This window comes from Chaetodon trifascialis, chromosome 17, assembly GCF_039877785.1.
Source record: "Chaetodon trifascialis isolate fChaTrf1 chromosome 17, fChaTrf1.hap1, whole genome shotgun sequence".
Lineage (NCBI taxonomy): Eukaryota > Metazoa > Chordata > Actinopteri > Chaetodontiformes > Chaetodontidae > Chaetodon > Chaetodon trifascialis.
Window position 1 is genome coordinate 6456133 of NC_092072.1, and position 20058 is coordinate 6476190.

The following is a 20058-nucleotide window of genomic DNA, read 5'->3' on the forward strand; positions in this document are numbered from 1 at the left end:
ATGCAAACTCCACACAGAAAGGCCCCTTTCCTCAAGCAGCAGGCACTGATGGCATAGTGGAGGATACGCCCCCGGCGCCCACAGCGACCCAGGTGGGAATTGAACCCGGGACCTTCTAGCTGTGAGGCGACAGTGTTGCCACCGTGCAGTGTTACGTCAAAGTCACTGACATTCATCACATTTTGAAGATTCTCTTGACGAATTGTTGATATTCCATTCATCCACCACATTATGAGGCCCTCGATGTGATGCTTAAATTGTAAAAACATAGAAAAAAATTTTGAACGGAAAACATGAAATTTGAGAAAAAATGAACCAGAATCTGGAAAGAATTAAAACAGATTTCAACTGCTGGTTGAAGGTCTGTTTTATGACTTTCTGCTTTACTGTAATGAGAGGCAGCAGAGGCGCCGGAAATGGAAGGAGCATTAACATTAAAGCTCGAAGTGATTCAAGCTGTCTGAGAAGGTGATTCGAGTGCACAGAAAGAAGACTTTCTGCGAGCCAGTCAGCGTCCGCCAAACTCAGCTGAGCGAATCTGCCCGCGGATGTTTGTGGGCACCTTCCTTGTTTTCCCTCCTCTGGACTGAACGACTGCAGCAGCCTGAGCAGCAAGACGTCCAAGTTGGGGAGAAATAGACACTTGGGATCCCATTACATACTCCTCATCAATAATTCACCCGCTCCTTTAGTTAAGGCATTGATTTTCCCTTCTTTATTTTTTCCGCGCTTTGTATCCCCAGCCACCAACGCACACAATTACACCTCAATCTTCGTCAGGACTCTGGTGAGAGATCTGCGCGAGCTCTGTCCTGGTGATTTGTGGCTGTGGGGATAATTGATAGCGATGGCGAGAAGGTGTAATAGAAAAGTGATGGAGGGTGTCATTATGATGACGGTAATCATGATGGGCATGATGAATTCATTCCATCGCCTTATCTAATCTGACGCCATTGCATGACGCTTCTTTTCAAAAATAACAGCCTGCTAAGGATATTTACATTGATTTAAGAGCACTGAGGTCTCTCTGCTGCCGCTGGATCAACAGAGGGACTTTGCATGCTTTAACTGCCATTTCACAACAAGACCCGATCATTTTAAAAACGCTTCACTCGACAGCCTTTATTCTTTTAACTTAACAAATAATAGCACCACAGAGGATTTGAATTGATTTCAAAATTACAAGACGAGGAGAAAACGCTGAGGCAATGCGGTATTACAGGTTCAGAGCAAGGATGGAGGGTAATATGTGGATTGAACACAATGACTGAGGATAACAGAGCAGGATATTAGCACATGAATCTGCCCATTTTTAAATGACTAGTCACAGAAAAATCCATTCCCTCATCGTAAGGCCGGACTGCCTCAGGTGTGTGAAAGCCTCTGTTGATAGTTACGCTGCTGCCTGCCATCCTGCTTTTGTGTGCAAGGACGAACCGCACAACGGCAGTGCGTGGCCGTCAACCAGGAGCCATGATGACGAATGTAAGCCGGTGAAACTGTGGGGCCTGTCCGGACCTGACCGGGCCTGACGGCAGATCGGCAAGAAGACACACACGTATGAATGCGCACATGCACACACACCTAAGTGGCTTTAAGTGGTGAGAGAAGTCCCTCTGTCATGGATCAATGATGGATCATTATGGTTGGGTGACTCGCACTGGAAAAAGCCACAAGGCTCATTGAATAAAGGGGCCTGAAGGTGGAAGGACAGGGTTCAAGGAAAGGTGAGAGCAGGATTCAGGGCCCTACGTTTCCACCTTTCATCATTTGTTTCCCGTCTATCCCGTCTTCCCTCACTTCCTGCCTTCCATCATCGCTACCTTGGCCTTTCACTACCCCACCTAAGCTGACTAGAGGGTCTCACGCAGAAACAATACCAATTTTCTGCTGTTTTCCTTTTTCAATTATTCCCGCTTCATCCACAAAAGGGGGCTGGGGGAGGTGGGATGAAGCAAGGTACAAAACACAAAATCACACACATGAGAAACACACTCTGCAAGGCCAACAATTCTTTGATCATCCGCTCGCCTCGAGTGCAGAGAAGCATCTACGAAGGTTCATTTAGAGTGTACCGAGCAAATTGTGTCAACACTGCAAAGAGGAGAAAAATCTAATAATACGCACTGCATTAAAGCCAGTGAAAACACAGCGGCAGGTGGATCAGGTATCATCAGAGCAGGGCAAAACAAGCTTTTCTTTACAATGGGCCGTATCCTTCAAAGAAAGCACCTCTCAGCTTACCTCTGAAATCACACAGTGTTGAGGAACATGCTCGGATTTTAAGTTAGAATCAGCAAGATTTTCATGAAAGCAAGCCCATTTTTTAGCATTATGCATTTACAATCCGCACTTAGCTCTTTCTGCTTTAGTGGCAGACTCCGCCATTCCCATGATGCATTCAAATCTTCACACGCGAGGGACTCCCGGGAAAGCGATGCATGCACGTCATCCAGAGTTACTGTTTTTAATTTTTCCCACCGATCTCAGCCTCGCCGTTTCCTGCTCCCTCTCCCACAGCTGTATCAGAGCTGCATTAAGCTACTGCTCACGTCAAACAACATTTCCCGCTGCGTTCCCACTCACGTTGAAAGGATTCGACTGGTGAAACATTCGGTGGCTTAACCAACTTTGTCGTGCCTTGAGCTAAAGTCGCAGATACAACTTGCTCATTCCACCTTTAATCGCGGGTTGAGGGTTACAGCTTTAAAGAGCTGAACCTGAAGCCGGACTGCCTGTTGAATGTAATTTGGAGGACACGGCAAGTTCAGCATTTTAAAGGACAGGAAAGGAACAAGTCAAGGGAGAGACAAGGTGAGGATGAAGGACATTAAAGCAGCATGGAAGGAGAGAATTACAGGGAGGAGAGGGACTTAATGATCGATAATTCATGGATGACAGCCAGACCCAATCCCTCCGCTTCCTGCCCCGGATCTCTCGCTCTCTGGGGGCCCTCAGGGCTTCCCCCGACTGTTTCTACCTGCCGCTGAACTACGCTATGAAGTCATTCAGGGGAACAGAGCTGAAAGTTGTCATCCCATCTGTCTCCCTTGAATTGTGTTTACACAGCAGCTCATTCAGCTGCAGTTATGCAGGCTTTGATAGAAAATGAAAACCGACGTGCTCTGAAATGGATGTCACCGATGATGGCCTTCTGCAAGAAATTCAGCATTTGTCAATTTGTGCTCTTCTTCCACCAAATGGGATATTTTTATAGAGAGATTTCAGGGATAGATTGGCTCCCCCCCCTTATTTGTTCAATTTGCTGTTTTCTGGCCGCGGCAGCAGCGCGGAGCGCAACTGACATTGTAAACGCTCAAAATGAAATCCACCACCATTACCGTCATTCTCCGGGTAGTGGAGTCATTGCCAGAATAAGAGAATCAGCAGCAGCATTATTATGTCTGAAATGATTTGGGTAGTGACATAGAGCAGGTTGTAAATTGGCACTGGATGGGCCAAATGCCTGGCAAAATGAGATTTCCATTGCTTCCCAAATGATATGGTTAGCTTGTAAAGACAGTCCACCTGAAGGATGGAAGCCTTCCGCACACTGACATAAATCCTGGATGATTGCACTGTACAAACTGCAGTGTTCAGCGGCGGCGGCCCTTTCAGCGGCTTTTTGTGGCCGTGTGTGCCTGAGTGTGTGTCAAACTATACTTAAGCACACATCTGGCATGTGTGTTTTTGCAGGCCTCTGGCTGGCGACATATTAGTTCAGCAAAATGAAGCGTTCTGGAGAAAACAGAAATCTTGTGGTGAGGCGAAAGGCTCGGCGGAGCTAAAATTAAAGCCCGGACTCTGTCATTACGGGACCAGATAGCCGCACGCCGTTGTTTGTGTTATTTCAGTGGTTCTGAATCGTCTTCGCTCGTGACCCCTTGAAATGAAGCCGTGTCTACGTGTGACCCCTCAGTACAGGTTGCACGTGTCACCGAATGGAGGCGTTTTTATTTGGGAACAGTTTAAAATTGGAATCCTTCAGATTTCCGTCCTGGTTGTTTTGTTGACACCAGCAGTTAAAACGATAACACCAAGGGCCCAGAATTAAACTAAGATTAAATCTCCTCGAGCTGCTACTTTATCAGAAATAGAATATCTGTTTACAGTGCAGCCAAACAAATTCAGGTTGTTTTAATAGAGAAGTCAGTCAGAATCTGCCTTTTTCCATCCAAACACGAACAACCGGGATCACAGCAGCTGCTCTCTGCGGCTGCTGCTTCCGGCTCCGTTACTCCCTCGCAAAATTAAACCCAATCTGCAGTCTGAAAAAATGCAGGCGAAAGACAACTGTTGCTTCAAATAAAAGTCAATGTGTCAAAAAGTTCATGTGCAGCAGCAGCAGCAGCAGCAGCACACGTTGGCTTTGCATTAGCAGTAACTGAATACAGCTCGGAGTCAGGTGGACAGTAAGTTGTGTAGCTGTTATAATAATTAAATTACACTAGATTGCATCCTGCATTGATTCCGGTGAGTCTGCTCTGTTGAGGTAGTATCAGAAAACGGGGCATGATTTCATGAAAATATTATGGATAATAACTTTAAGGGTCTGAAGATATGAAGTTATATTCACCGCAAACAAAAAGCAAACGTGCATTGCGGTTCAAAAGTTTGGAATCACCCGTTGTTTTTCTTCTTCCCTTCAGTAACGGCTATTTTAATGTAATTCAGACACCAAATGTGTGATTTACATTTGAAACAGTTTTGGCCCCAAAAGGAGAAACATTAAGTGATGAAAAAAATCCATTTAGTCGATGTCCCCATTGTTTGCACGACAGGGGAGAATACCGCCTCCCTCCAAACACCATTCGACTTTAAGTTTGTCTCCCAGCCCAGAAAAACGGAAATGACTCGACATCATTATTCGACCACAACGGTGCAACTGGACTGAATATTTTGGGAACCTGTTTTTCTTTGGGCCCTCTGCAGTCCACTCAGTGTTTGGGCTGAGTAGGTTTAAACTGCGATTTGTCAGTCCGTCGTGTGCTCGGCTGATACTCTCAGCCCGGACCAACCGTCCGTTTCTATTCTGAAGTTTTAAGAGTACTTTTCCTGAAGCAGCACGTCTGTTGACTCCAGCTTGTTATTGTGCACGTGAAACAGGAGCCTGCTCCTCGTCAAGCCTGCAGATTTTTATGTTACGCTTCCAGTTTCTTTTACAACATCTTATATTCTCATTTAACTGCAGCTCAGAGGTGTCTTTGTCTCTTTCTGCTCTTTCAGTTTTCAGTCTGGTTGAAGCACCGTACAGCGTTTTGTTCTCAGTACAAAAACCTTCATAGAAAATAACATCCATCTGTAAAGACTTTCTACAACCTAAAAGCACGAACGACCATTCAAAAATACAGAGCAGTCCTCTCAGCCATCTGACAGTACCGAATCAGGCTTTTGTGGCAGCTGATTCCAAACTTTTGAACTTTCCTGCTTTCCTACCTTGTTTGTCGTGTCATGACCCTTCAAATCTATCTTGTGGCCCCTTGGGGGAATGGTTTGGGAACCACTGCGTTGGTGCCTGCCTCTTTGTTGCAGAGGGGCTGCTCTGGCCAGGAATTCTTGTGCTCATTAAATGTGTGTGTTTTCGTGGACGTGAATGGGCTGCATCATAGCGTGGGTGCATTTCTATCTCCCTCTGACTGTGCACAACGTGAGCAGGAGCCGCTGAGTGTGTGAGCTTTGTGTGTACTCGTATCAGTCAGTCTGTGGTGAGCCAAAGAAAACCTGCTGCGGTAAAGAAAATAGGGGCTGCCTCCCCTGACAGACCTGCATTAAAGGCTTACAACCGGGATGTGATCCATGTTCTATTTTCTGTCCTCTCCTACAAGTTGCCCTTTGAAATCGAGGTGCTTTTTACACTCCCACGCACAATATGCATATATAAGCAGACCCACACGCATTAGTGCATTTTGGTCTAAGCTGAACAAATGGCTTCTTAGAAAAATAATCTCTCTTGCTCGCAGCTACCTGAGTATTTTTCCATTAGCTCGACCACTTCTGAACCGTAATGACCACAAACTTAATCAAGGTTCTTTTACAAGGCATTTTTTATAAAATGGATAACAGCGCGTTCTTCAAAACCTTAATAAAACCGTATTTGCTCCACGTGGGCAGAAGGACTGTGACACGGTTAATAAGATGTTTACCTCAAGCTGAACGCCCTGCAACGCAACCAGCCTCCCAACCGCGTTCGCATTCCAAATCCAGCATAATTACAAGCCGGGTTGATTAATTATGTCTCAACAATATGCTGCACTCCAACGCCACAAGGGCTAATTAACAGAATGAACAAGATGGGTAGGAACAGTTATTAGGAGGTTCAAGCTCGCGCTCTGAATTTGGCAAAGCTGTTTACAGTCTGAGCAAACGGGGATAGAGAACGCACGGATCAGGCTGCATCAGAAACAGCCAGATCACAGGTAACGCTGGCACACGGCTCCAGCATATAGAGTGGAAAAGCCTACTGAAGGCGCCGATGCACTACAGCAAGCGCACCGCTCTGTGTTCAAAGCACCTGGCTGTGCACCTGACAACACACACAGCGGACACGGCATGTAGTGAAATCCATCTGCCTTATTAACCGGTCCGGCTCACGCTGCATCCTACCTGCAGCTCATCTTATCTGTGCAGCTTCGGCCTGGAGCCGTTCCTATCGCGCAGCTCTGATCAGATCCACCCATGAGCAACCTGACCTTGACAACGCCGGGATGATATACGATCTGACCCTGGGATGAGGAAGATGAGGCACGTTCCAGACGGGGGTTCAATTAGTGGAGTGTCCCTGACATCTGAGGTTATGTCAGAATAATAATGCAGAGGATAAACTGATTTCCAAGCTTATCCTCCCTTCGAATGTATTCTGCGTAACACTAATGGCATCCTTTAGTCTACAATTTCATTCCTATTACATATTTTTACACAAGCTCAGTAAACAGCGTGTGAGAATGCATGCTCACCGTGCATAGTGACCCATCGGGGTTAATAGCTTTTAGTGGTTGCACGGATATTCACATCCCCTCTAATGAATGCCTTGATTATGGAAATACCACCACCTCTGGAACATGAACATTGTCTGTATTGGCCAATGCTTTTACAAGACAAGATTTGAGCTTCTCTTAATCACCAGGGAGGGTATTACAGACCCATCATGAATGCAGAATCTCATTAAGACGAGGCGCTTGGCATTACAATAAAGTCATCTCATAAATCAGATGAAATCCATATACAGCTTGCCATCAGGATCCACCCTCCCCCAGAGAGCCTTTTCTGTGGATCTGTGATAATGACAGCACTTTACTGGGGACCACTGAAGTCACCATCTCTTTTCTTCAAAAAAAATAACCACAGAGTTGTAATTAATTGCTGCAATGAACTCGGACGGCCTTGTTTGTTTCTTTGGGATTCATTAATACATGGAGCACTTAGCAGGATGTGAGAGCAGGTAATTCTCTCCTCTTTCCTGAGCTATTAGCCACTATATCTCGAAAGCAAGAGAGCCATCCAAGACAATCAGAAGCCAGAACAAAGCACTTTCTTATTTGGACTGCATCAATAAGACACAGCCCTGTGGTGCATTTCTTTTTAATATGAAACGAAGGTGTTAGACAGGCTTTGGAAGCAAAACAGCTTTCAAGTAAATGGAAATTCCTTACAGCTCTGAAGGAATATTTTATATTATCAGAACTGGATTTAATTTTGTTACGCTGTCTGACTGAGCATTTTCAGAGGAGGTCATATAGGATATGTTTAGCCCACTGTTGTACTGTCACTGTCTCCTGATCACTGTCTTCATCAGTATATGTCTCTGCAAAGTATATTAAGACTTCACATCCAGTGTACTTTCAGATTAAAGTGGCACTAATCGTACCTCCCAGTATTTTGCACTCAGTCACACTATGACAGCTAGTGGCAACATTATTTAATATTCTTGGCTGGTGGCGGAGAAATGTGCAACCCGCAGCCCATCTGTCCAGTGGGAGAAGCAGATCATCCGCCAAAGGATCCCAACGTGTGCTGAAGATTTCCCCAAAGCTCGCAGAGTTTGTGTAAGGCTTAGACACGACCCGGAGAAGGCGTAGTTATCTAGAATAGCCTTGGAATTACAATTAATCACCAAGGTCCACAAATGCATCACTCATACTGTCACACAGCTACAGTATTTGAAAGCTACTTAGTCCACCGTGCGGCAGTCTCTCTGTCAAAACATGCCACCTATTCAGCCTACCTGTCACAGAATGATACTGAGATCTTTGCAGGTGGCGGCAGCAGGTTGATCCAGTTCTGAGCTGGGAGCTTCAGACTCTCCAGTCCCCCTGGAGCGGAATCAGCACAGCACTGAACTGTTGAGCGTCCTGCTCCGGCGGCTGCCGCTACGGCTCAGTCCGCCGACGGTACCGGCTGGAGAGGCTCAAAACACCAACTTCTCCTCGGGGTGCGACCCCGCTCTCGGTTTACGGGCCCTCCGATATGATTAAGTTACCAACATGGCATAGCGCAAACATGCGCACCGTCCGGGCGCGTCCGTAAAAATAATCTGAGGCGGAGTGTCCCGCCGCCCCCTCGCGTCTGTCCTCCAAATTTCTAAAGATCTCTCACTCGCCGGTTGTCCTTTCTTCTCCAGAATGCAGCTCTCACATCATCACTGCCTGCTGCTCCGACAGCCCCACACATTCACTGAAACAGGCTGTGTCTGTCAAACGGGCTCAAGGCTCCAAAGACGAATTAAAGCGCCCCTGTTGCACTTACAGTGAGTTCATCTCACAGTGACCCCCCTGCCGGTGTTTCATCTCTGTTCAGTCGATACAGTGCAGCTAAAGGTCCTCGAGTTTTGCTTTGTTTTTTTGTCTGATCGTGAGGGCCGCTTTCAACACTTGTGATCCCAATCTCAACATCGGAGCAGCGTGAGTGACAAAGGTGCGCTGCTGAGCGCCGCGCCAACAATGTGGGTTACATCAGGAGCTGAGAGCAGTTCATGCTGCCCTCAGGTGGAAAAACGCACTTTACAGGGACACGATCCTCATTTTACAACCGCAACCAGCCGTGCACCACATGTCAGAGGGCAATTAAACGTTTGATTGTATTTTTATGAACATGAGCTTGCAATGGTGATTGCTGCCTTTGGCCCAGAGGATAAGATCCATACGAGCCAAATGAGGAAACATCTATGAATCTGAATGCAGACAATGTGACCTATAATCTCATCAGAGACATCGCTTTATCCGTTGTTACTCAGATGCATCAACAATGAACACAGCCTCTAAACATAGACAGCAGAAATCACCCAGTACGATCCCCGCTGCGCTCCGACTTCCCCCCCGACAGAGAGCTCGCCCTTACCGGGTGGCGGTACCACGCTCTTCCCCTCTCTGCTGATTTTCCTTTTCACACCACGGCCGGGCATTTGCGAATTAATTCAGTGTGCAAGCGCAGGTCTCCCCGTCGGGATATGAATGATGAATGTGCGTGTTAAATTGTCCATTTTCCATATCCACAACAGTCCACACACGACCCGCCCCCGGGCGGTACTGATTGGTTGAGAGGCTCCTCGACGTCCTCGTCGCACCGTAAAGAAAAACACACACATCTGGATGCGACCCAGCGCAACTGGAGCGCTTTGGAAACCCCGAATTACGCACAGGAATTGAACCGGCATTTTCACGGCCCCTTTAAATGCAGTCTAGTGTTTATTGTGACTGAAGATAGCAATCTTGCCACCTTTGCGGAAAATATGGTTTCAAGTGCATCACTGTAAACACCGTCCCTCAGACAAAATCCCCATCATGGAGGGTATGATGGGGATCTTGTGTGCGGGACACCAGTCTGAGAGGATTTTGTTGTTTCAGTAGCTTCATTCAAGCATATAAGACAAGAGTTTTCGGCCAGTAGTAATAAGCTTTGTTAGGTATCATTACTCAAAATTAGACTTAGAAATAAGTAACGGGCTTCGTGATTTTATCAACAGACAGACGCATCAAACGCGCTCCACATATTAAGGATCTGCGTGAGGCGGCTCGAGGAGCCAATTAGATGTGAGGAATCAGCAGTAGGTTGTTTTTAAATGCACCACGAGCAGCAGCAGGTTTTTGAGTCTACATACTTTATTAAGTAGATGCAGCGAGTGTCTTGTGACTGTCTATCACCACGTTCAATGTGGTGCAACATGATAATATGACGGAAGACAGCCGAGACTGAGAGCGCGCCTCATTTGCACAGTCAAATCTGCATTTCTGAGTCTCTTGCGCCGCTCAGTGTCCGGATAAAGATCATCCTCCTGCCTCCCCTCTCCTCTCCTATCTGTGTTGCTCAGGGAGAATATCTAATCTCCGGATCTGTCTCCAGGCTCCGGCGGAGCGCTGAACCAAACCCAGCGTGGAGAGAGGCATGCTGGGCAGGCGAGACTAATCACTGAGCGACAGCGCGGAGGCTCTCCGAGGATTAGTGACAGCTGTCCCAGCCTGAGTCACTGAGTATCAGCGTGTTACCGGAAAATGAAATGAGGAAAAAAAAAAAAAGAGTGCATTAAGGAGCAAATTGACATAATTGATTAAAGAAAAGCCTAATTAAATAAACTGTATTAAACCCCGACAATATCAATGAATGTTTGGCATTTTTTTCTATTAAAAAAATCTCGTAAAAATGTAGTCAGTGAGTTGAGTTATTTATTCGTTTTAGTAAAACTACTGTCCCCAAGGTCAAGAATGAACTTTCAGGCTTTATTATCCAGACTTGTTGTGAAGGTCAGTGTGATCTGGTGGATGAACGAGATGATTGTTCATCAGTTGTGTGATTCTTATTGCAAATTATGAATTGGGAGGATTTGATTGAAATTGAGCCCAATATGAGCCGCGTTTTATAGAGTCTGAAATTAAATTAGGCCTGTAACGTTGCTGGGAAATCCACAAGCACCCCTTCACGGACCACCGCTTGTCCCTACAGAGAAAATAAGTAAAAGGGGAAAAAAATATATAATAATATATACATCGTGTGCGTGCGTGTGTATCCTACTTAACATTAGGCAATGCTTTGTAATATTATGATTAAAGATAATAATTTAGAATCGGTTGGCATGAGGGTAAGCGTTTAAAAGTGCTGGCAGTATCAAGTAGGAAGTGGTTTCTCCTATAATTCCATGTACCTGAATGCAGCATCAGGCTCCTCCCAAACCAGAAGTGAACCCGCGTATTTTTGCAGCAACGGCCCAGAATTTGGTCTGTCAGGCAACACCTTAACCGTCACTTCAGCTGTCAAACTCGCAGGAAAACGGTCGCCTGAAGGACTAAACTCAGGATAAAAGACACACTGAAATACCTCGCATCGACCGAAACGACTGCAGATCAACGCTGCTACTGTGCTGCCGGACAAATACTGTCTACCTTCGTGCAGAAAGGTACGGCCCTGGTCAGAATTAACAAATATGCGGGATTCAGAGTTTCCGTGTAAAGTTGTGTGGCTGGTTTTGTGCCAGGCTGCTGCTGCTGCTGCTGGGTAAGCGTGGACTTTCAATCTGCTAACGCCTCACAAACATAATGACGTCTGCTCATTGTGTGACATAATCGATTGGTTTCATTCTTCACAGCACAGCTGTAAAATCTGATTGATTTACAGGAGAATGGACTTTTAATGTCATGGAGGCCGTTTAGTAACTCCCCCCTGACGTCAGAGTGTTGGTCCTCACGTGACAAATTCAAATCATTTCATTTTAAGAGGTCAAACCAGTCACACCTGAGATAAAATCATGAAGCTAAAAGCTGGAACTTTATACTTTAGCGATGTGTTTACACGTGAGAAGACTTAGATGACTGTGTGTACATGGACATGACCTTTGACCTCAGCTCTGTTCGTTTTGGCTACAGCTGATTCACTGATAGAATCAGCTGGTCCGGGGTCAGTCAGAATCAGAGTTTTGTAACCCTGTAAGTCTTGTTTATTCACCTCCACAGCGCAGGAGTCTGAAAGCTGTTCTCTCAGTTTCTCCCTCAGTAGTCGGAGTCAGGCGAACATATCCAGCATGCTGGCACCGCAGGCGAACCGCGTCATGGTGCTCGGAGAATGGGAGGATCGCTGGAAGGAGGACAAGATCGGCTTCCACCAGGCTGAAGTAAACCCGTAAATGCCCCTCTTTCAACTACCTCCTCAGTGCGATAGGGGAAAATGAAAGTCTTCCAAATGCATAAAAATCACTTGTTTACAAGGCACATACGGACTGTCAGCGAGGCAAATTCAGTCCAAACATCGCCACCTCATTCAGATCATTTTAAGTGTTTTTCAGACAGTTAGAAGCTTGAAGTGTTTTGCTGTTAACAGTATTTTTGTTTTTTTGACAGGATGCTGGAGAAAAATCTTGATAAAGTTCTTGCCGGGCGGACGGGGGTTCGCTTCTTCTTCCCTCTTTGTGGGAAAGCTGTTGATATGAAGTGGTATGAATGATTTTCAGCTGTAATTTCTGCTACGCGTGGACACCCTCTGATGACTGAATGCTGTTAAATTCCCTCTACTTCCTGTGTGTCTCCCAGGCTAGCAGACATGGGCCACTCAGTGGTTGGGGTGGAGATATCTGAAAAGGCTATAAAGCAGTTCTTTGAGGAGTGCAACTTGACCTACAGCGAGGAGCCTGTCGCTGCCATACCTGGAGCAAAGGTCTATAAGGTCGGTCTCTGATAGCCATATCAAAGCTGTATTAATATAAGTCCCTGCCACTACATGAAACAACAATAACCTCTGAGAACCTACACCTACACGCAACCTACACGCAGAAAATGGCAAGTTACCCTCACCTGGTAGCTAATGGTATGAACGTAAACAAGCTATTTAGCTATTGAAATGCAAGGCCTCACCTCCTCACATGCACTTATTCCCCTGACACATTTTGCAAGGCCACCATCGCTGCCTCCTGGGCTCAGCCCCACCCACGATGACTGATTGGTTTAAAGTAGTGCTGTCAATCGATTAAAATATTGAATCGCGATTAATCGCATAAATGTCATAGTTAACTCGCGATTAATCGCAAATTAATCGCACATTTTTATCTGTTCTAAATGTCCCATTAATTATCATTTGAATCCTGTTATCAACATGGAAAAGTGGATAGGCTCGCTTTGTGCAAATGTTTTTTATTGAAAACGTGTAGTGTTTTATTTCACACTAACATTCTCACTTTGAGCAGTCATTCACCTTTGAACTAATCAAATCTCACACATTTTAACACTGTCAATAAACAGATGACAAAAAAATAAATGCTTGGTTACAGAAAAGCCCCTTCAACAAAACTTTTTAAGAGATCAAAACAGGGTGATACAAAATAAAGTTACAAAGTGCACATCATTGTAAACTAGGACTCAGCCTATAGTGCAGTTAAACCATGGCTTAAACTTTCCTTTCTTAAGTTTCCTCTGAACATAAAAGCAGTCAGACTATGATGCTCTTCTATTTATTTACCAGAGTCTGATCAACGCAGCCTCTTATTTCTCTCCAGAAAGAATGGATATTTCTTGGCTATGGCTGCAGTGAGCTTGTTTTTAGTTGCGGTATCCATATGCCTCTGTCCAAACTTTGGTCTTGTCAGTCGACCCATCTGGCAACTTTTTGAAACTAAGCTTTCTATTCAGAATCTTGTTCGCATCCATTTCGGCGTTTCGCGCTTGACATCCACCTACACTTTCACAGCTAGCGAGCAGGCGAGACCAAAACATGCGTGGGGCGTGTCTATTGTTTTGTTTCCAGTTTACAATCGGATCCTGTAGTTTATCTTACGTTACTAGCAGTGGCCACAGCTTATAAAAAACTACAAGTTCACTAGGTCACAAAGAACGTTAATTGCGTTATTAAAAAAATGATGCCATTAAAATTGATTTGCGTTAACGCCTTAATAACGCGATATTTTTGACAGCACTAGTTTAAAGAAATGCAAACACGCCAGAGCGGGTTTTTTTGGCTATGGGAGATGAAGTTATTGCTACTGCAAAGCTAACAATTTGTACTGCCACTGCATCTCGTTAAATGCTGAAACATGGCGTGGCCTTTGTTGTGAAGCCGTCACAGGAAGAGCAGACTGTGGGACTACATACAGGACTATACAAGTGTTTTGTAGCTTTAACAAAAGTAAAAACTTACGGGATGTTCTCTATGACAGATAAGCTATAGCTCAAGCATGCACTGAGGAAAAAACACGTATTGACGAAAGAGTTCATCCACGTTGTCTTTGTTCCACAGAGCTCGGAGAAAAACATCTCCTTGTATCAGTGTGACCTGTACAACTTCTCCAGGTAAATAAACTGTTTCTTCCCCTTTAGAGACATTAAACAACTAGAACAGATTAATGTTTAACACACACTCTACTTCTCTATTTCACAGTTCCATTGAGGGTCAGTTCGGGGCGATTTGGGACAGGGGCGCTCTCGTGGCCATTAACCCGAAAGACCGAGAAAAGTAAGATGAGATTTGAAAAGGACATCTTTAATTAAAACCTCTTGAAACTGTGTATAGGTAAGTGATTAGATGTTACGCAGCTTAGATAGGCTTCGTGTTGTCTCACTACTTTGTCTCTCTCACAGGTATGCTGCTCTCCTTATTTCTCTCATGGCCAAAGACTGCAGATACCTTTTGGACACTCTGTTGTACAATCCTGAATTATATGCAGGTAACTGTCTGTATTTTGTGTAAAACACATCTCTGGTTGTAAAACAAAAGAAAATATCGAGTTGTTTTTTACTTGAATTTGCATTTTAAAATGTCTGCAGGGTGGTTTTTGGTACAATAATAAAAGATATTTGTGACTATTTGTCTTTCAGGTCCCCCCTTCTTTGTGCCTGATGAGCAAGTATTGAGCCTGTTTGGTGAGTGCTTTTAAGAGCAATCATGTACCTAATCATAAAGCTTAGTCCTGTAAATTTACCCAGCCCAGTACAGCCCTGTGATACCGGCTATGGACCAGGGAGGCTGAGCTTGCAACTTTTAATGGGATGTTTCTTTTGCTCAGGGAACTGCTGTGATATGGAACTGCTGCAGTCTCAAGATAGTCTGACGGACAGACATCGAGCCTGGGGCCTGGACTCTTTGACTGAAAATGTACACCTCATCACTCTAAAGGCCACTTAAAAACAAATCAAAATGTTAAGAGTGTATTTTCATAAAACCTGTAAGACCAGTCATTTAGAAAGCGATAAATGACTGTCACAATAAAATACTTTTTGTAACAAAATGTCTGTGGCTTCATTGAAACCAGCTGGGTATCTGTTGTGCTTTTCTGGTAATATTAACAGTTGCAAAAAGTATGTATGTATGTTGAAAAAGCTATTTGATAAAAGTGAGAAAACAGAATTTACAACAAAGATACACAGAAAACAGATTGTAAGCTATACAATTATTATTATTGTTGTTGTTGTTAACCGGGGTAAATGGAAAGGAGCTGGTAAGCGGACGCCATTTGAATGCGTCATGTAACAACGCGTTATGGGGCCAACTCCTTCCGCATTGGCTGTTGCCTAGATACAGAGCCCAACATTAGCGACCAGCAAGGAGGAAGGAGCGCGAGCTAACCTGTGGAAAGTTTTGTTCACAGAAATGCCGAAACATCCCGAGGAGGCGAAAAACGTAGGTTGCCGCATCGAAAAAGACGTATTTCAAAAGTTTTTAAGACGTTATGTGACAAAAAGCCCCCTCAAACGTTCAATACCATTAATAACTTCACCGGTAACAATTCTGCCGGAGTTTGTGCTGCTATTTTAACTTCATTAACGGTTTAAAATGGCCGCGTATCTTATTAGTCACGTTAATGATGGAAAAGTTACACATTTAAAAGTATGGCTGACGTAAAAAGAATACCTTTCAGGTGTGTGTACCGCCTCCAGGCCGCTGGGTGCGGAATGATGAAGCTCAAACTGTGGAGTTTGCCAGGTGAGCCTAATTAGCTGGGCTAAATTACTAGGATGGTGCACCCATAGACATATACACGTGGACGCCGCATTGAGCGCGGGAGTCGTACGTCAACGTCGCCGCCATATTGAATGCGGCAAGGGCGACCAGAGAAGATGCCGCATTCTTGTGCAGCGTGGAACTGTACCAACCGGCTTACACTCGAAACTCGTTCGCAAGGGATTACCTTTCACAGGTAAGAATGAAATAAAAAATAAAAAAAACTTTTGATTGTATGTGGCCATTATAACATAACTTTACGTACAGAATATGCTGACTTTGTGGCTATAACATCAAGTCCCGCATAGAAATACTATACTATACGCGCCTCCGAACAACGAAGTCTTTCCTGACTAAAGTGGCCCGAAGTAACTACGCTGATTGTTGTTAGTTGGTTAACTTTTCATATACTCTGTAGGTTTCCCAAAAATAAAGAACTGAGAAAGAAGTGGGAAACAGCTGTCAGGCGGGAAGGGTTTTCTGCTAGTCAGTCATCCGCGCTCTGCAGTGAGCACTTCAGGCCAGAGGATTTTGACAGGACAGGTCAGACATTCAGCTTCCCAGCTCATCTCCACAGGGTAGGTGTATAGGCTGTAAGGATTAGATCATTCAGTGCCACACTATGCTAACAATGTTTTCCCTTTCTGAATGTGAAGGAGTCAGTGATGTATTTAATTTTACACTGTCAGACCATTTCTATATTTCATCACCACATTGCCAAAATGAACACTCTTCAGTTGCAGAAAGGCAACACACGGAAAAAGCTTTGCAAGACCATTCTTTTCCAAGGCTTTTAGCTTACGCACACAGGGACTAGTTGTATAAATGTATAGATTGATAGATATAGATATATGTATGTATATATGTTCAGCAATCATTGAATATCAAAATGATTAATCAACCCACATGTCACATCTAAAATTCAGGATCTGGTTATTATAAATAGATGTTTATTATTTCAATATTTATCATCACAATAGCAGTGTTGCATACATTGATAGCTGTAACAACTTAAAAAACATACCCTGGTTTGGTACTTTTGTACTCTAACGAAAAAAGGTCTATAGGAATCCTATAAGTTCTCTTTAGTATGTATAATCAAGGTTTAAGGTCCATAATAGTTATTTAATACGTCTATGGTACTGCTACCATCCCTGTACAATACTTCAAGGCTATAATTTGTTTCCTCCCAAGTGTTCCTGTGGGACAATCTTATATTGCTATAGTAAAATGTTACAAAATACTATAAGATTATAACCACTATCACATCACATTAAAAGTTAGATGTGATGTTTTTGATGTCTATTTGTTTCCCAAATATATCAGTGTGTGTGTGTGAATGGACAAATACAAGGGCATCACGTTAAATCAGTTTGTACAAAGGTGCTTTATGAAGTTCGGTCCATTTCCTTGCATTAGTTTACGGAGCAGATCTGCCACATCCAATATGGCGGACACGCTGACGTATGCAGCAACGGCCCAACCAGCTCAATGCGGCGTCTATGTGTATATGTCTATGGTCACTTCAGCTGTCAAACTCGCAGGAAACCGGTCGCCTGACAGGCTGAACTCAGGATGAAATACACACTGAAATACCTCGTATCAATTGAAACGACTGCAGATCAACGCCGCTGCTGTGCTACCGGACAAATACAGTCCGCCTTCGTGCAGAAAGGTACGGTCCTGGTCAGAATTAACAAACATGCGGGATTCAGAGTTTCCGTGTAAAGTTGTGTGGCTGGTTTTGTGCCAGGCTGCTGCTGCTGCTGCTGGGTAAGCGTGGACTTTCAATCTGCTAACGCCTCTCAAACATAATGACGTCTGCTCATTGTGTGACATAATCGATTGGTTTCATTCTTCACAGCACAGCTGTAAAATCTGATTGATTTACAGGAGAATGGACTTTTAATGTCATGGAGGCCGTTTAGTAACTCCCCCCTGACGTCAGAGTGTTGGTCCTCATGTGACAAATTCAAATCATTTCATTTTAAGAGGTCAAATCAGTCACACCTGAGATAAAATCATGAAGCTAAAAGCTGGAACTTTATACTTTAGCGATGTGTTTACACGTGAGAAGACTTAGATGACTGTGTGTACATGGACATGACCTTTGACCTCAGCTCTGTTCGTTTTGGATACAGCTGATTCACTGATAGAATCAGCTGGTCTGGGGTCAGTCAGAATCAGAGTTTTGTAACCCTGTAAGTCTTGTTTATTCACCTCCACAGCGCAGGAGTCTGAAAGCTGTTCTCTCAGTTTCTCCCTCAGTAGTCGGAGTCAGGCGAACATATCCAGCATGCTGGCACCGCAGGCAAACCGCGTCATGGTGCTCGGAGAATGGGAGGATCGCTGGAAGGAGGACAAGATCGGCTTCCACCAGGCTGAAGTAAACCCGTAAATGCCCCTCTTTCAACTACCTCCTCAGTGCGATAGGGGAAAATGAAAGTCTTCCAAATGCATAAAAATCACTTGTTTACAAGGCACATACGGACTGTCAGCGAGGCGAATTCAGTCCAAACATCGCCACCTCATTCAGATCATTTTAAGTGTTTTTCAGACAGTTAGAAGCTTGAAGTGTTTTGCTGTTAACAGTATTTTTGTTTTTTTGACAGGATGCTGGAGAAAAATCTTGATAAAGTTCTTGCCGGGCGGACGGGGGTTCGCTTCTTCTTCCCTCTTTGTGGGAAAGCTGTTGATATGAAGTGGTATGAATGATTTTCAGCTGTAATTTCTGCTACGCGTGGACACCCTCTGATGACTGAATGCTGTTAAATTCCCTCTACTTCCTGTAAGTCTCCCAGGCTAGCAGACATGGGCCACTCAGTGGTTGGGGTGGAGATATCTGAAAAGGCTATAAAGCAGTTCTTTGAGGAGAGCAACTTGACCTACAGCGAGGAGCCTGTCGCTGCCATACCTGGAGCAAAGGTCTATAAGGTCGGTCTCTGATAGCCATATCAAAGCTGTATTAATATAAGTCCCTGCCACTACATGAAACAACAATAACCTCTGAGACAGCAACCTACACGCAGAAAATAGCAAGTTACCCTCACCTGGTAGCTAATGGTATGAACGTAAACAAGCTATTTAGCTATTGAAATGCAAGGCCTCACCTCCTCACATGCACTTATTCCACCAAAACAAGTTTCCCCTGACACATTTTGCAAGGCCACCATCGCTGCCTCCTGGGCTGAGCCCCACCCACAATGACTGATTGGTTTAAAGAAATGCAAACACGCCAGAGCGGGTTTTTTTGGCTATGGGAGATGAAGTTATTGCTACTGCAAAGCTAACAATTTGTACTGCCACTGCTTCATGTTAAATGCTGAAACATGGCGTGGCCTTTGTTGTGAAGCCGTCACAGGAAGAGCAGTGTATTTATCACAGAGGAGCGCTGACTGTGGGACTACATACAGGACTATACAAGTGTTTTGTAGCTTTAACAACAGTAAAAACTTACGGGATGTTCTCTATGACAGATAAGCTATAGCTCAAGCATGCACTGAGGAAAAAACACGTATTGACGAAAGAGTTCATCCACGTTGTCTTTGTTCCACAGAGCTCGGAGAAAAACATCTCCTTGTATCAGTGTGACCTGTACAACTTCTCCAGGTAAATAAACTGTTTCTTCCCCTTTAGAGACTTTAAACAACTAGAACAGATTAATGTTTAACACACACTCTACTTCTCTATTTCACAGTTCCATTGAGGGTCAGTTCGGGGCGATTTGGGACAGGGGCACTCTCGTGGCCATTAACCCGAAAGACCGAGAAAAGTAAGATGAGATTTGAAAAGGACATCTTTAATTAAAACCTCTTGAAACTATGTATAGGTAAGTGATTAGATGTTACGCAGCTTAGATAGGCTTCGTGTTGTCTCACTACTTTGTCTCTCTCACAGGTACGCTGCTCTCCTTATTTCTCTCATGGCCAAAGACTGCAGATACCTTTTGGACACTCTGTTGTACAATCCTGAATTATATGCAGGTAACTGTCTGTATTTTGAGTAAGAGCAATCATGTACCTAATCATAAAGCTTAGTCCTGTAAATTTACCCAGCCCAGTACAGCCCTGTGATACCGGCTATGGAACCGGCTATGGACCAGGGAGGCTGAGCTTGCAACTTTTAATGGGATGTTTCTTTTGCTCAGGGAAC

At 44.4% G+C, this 20058-nt stretch overlaps 3 protein-coding genes across 7 annotated transcripts in view; 2 read left to right on the top strand and 1 right to left on the bottom strand.

The window, feature by feature from the left end:
• The window catches only part of LOC139345377 (exostosin-1c), an 83043-nt gene extending 73520 nt beyond the window's left edge, over positions 1-9523 (bottom strand). The window contains exon 1 of one of the 4 annotated variants that reach the window (XM_070983914.1): positions 9334-9523. The gene's annotated coding sequence lies outside the window, so the exon portion shown is untranslated. Of the gene's footprint in view, positions 1-8221; positions 9132-9333 lie in introns of those variants that run through there. The other 3 variants (XM_070983911.1, XM_070983912.1, XM_070983915.1) reach the window with 3 other exon arrangements.
• Positions 9524-11286: 1763 nt separating this feature from the next.
• On the top strand, positions 11287-15190 carry LOC139345835 (probable thiopurine S-methyltransferase). 2 transcript variants are annotated; one of them, XM_070984687.1, is made up of 9 exons: positions 11287-11383; positions 11965-12102; positions 12321-12413; positions 12510-12642; positions 14206-14258; positions 14347-14421; positions 14547-14632; positions 14784-14828; positions 14972-15190. In XM_070984687.1, exons 2-9 carry the CDS (start codon positions 12005-12007, stop codon positions 15088-15090), a joined length of 702 nt encoding a protein of 233 aa, XP_070840788.1. In that variant the 5' UTR covers positions 11287-11383; positions 11965-12004; the 3' UTR covers positions 15091-15190. The 2 variants fall into 2 exon arrangements, with proteins under 2 accessions (XP_070840788.1, XP_070840787.1); XM_070984686.1 differs by having other exon boundaries at positions 11328-11481.
• Positions 15191-17539: 2349 nt separating this feature from the next.
• Positions 17540-19912, top strand: LOC139346109 (probable thiopurine S-methyltransferase). The gene is made up of 7 exons (XM_070985010.1): positions 17540-17679; positions 18163-18300; positions 18519-18611; positions 18708-18840; positions 19463-19515; positions 19604-19678; positions 19804-19912. The coding sequence occupies exons 1-7, from the start codon at positions 17609-17611 to the stop codon at positions 19910-19912; spliced, it is 672 nt and encodes a 223-aa protein (XP_070841111.1). The 5' UTR covers positions 17540-17608.
• Positions 19913-20058: the final 146 nt, after the last annotated feature.

Coding starts and splice junctions, on each gene's coding strand:
- LOC139345835 (XM_070984686.1), top strand. CDS start 11,411: ATGCGGGATTCAGAGTTTCCGTGTAAAGTTGTGTGGCTGGTTTTGTGC. Junction 11,482..11,964: donor GCTGCTGCTGCTGCTGCTGG/GTAAGCGTGGAC, acceptor CTGTTCTCTCAG/TTTCTCCCTCAGTAGTCGGA. Junction 14,633..14,783: donor CAATCCTGAATTATATGCAG/GTAACTGTCTGT, acceptor TTTGTCTTTCAG/GTCCCCCCTTCTTTGTGCCT.
- LOC139346109 (XM_070985010.1), top strand. CDS start 17,609: ATGCGGGATTCAGAGTTTCCGTGTAAAGTTGTGTGGCTGGTTTTGTGC. Junction 19,516..19,603: donor GACCTGTACAACTTCTCCAG/GTAAATAAACTG, acceptor TCTATTTCACAG/TTCCATTGAGGGTCAGTTCG. Junction 19,679..19,803: donor AACCCGAAAGACCGAGAAAA/GTAAGATGAGAT, acceptor TCTCTCTCACAG/GTACGCTGCTCTCCTTATTT.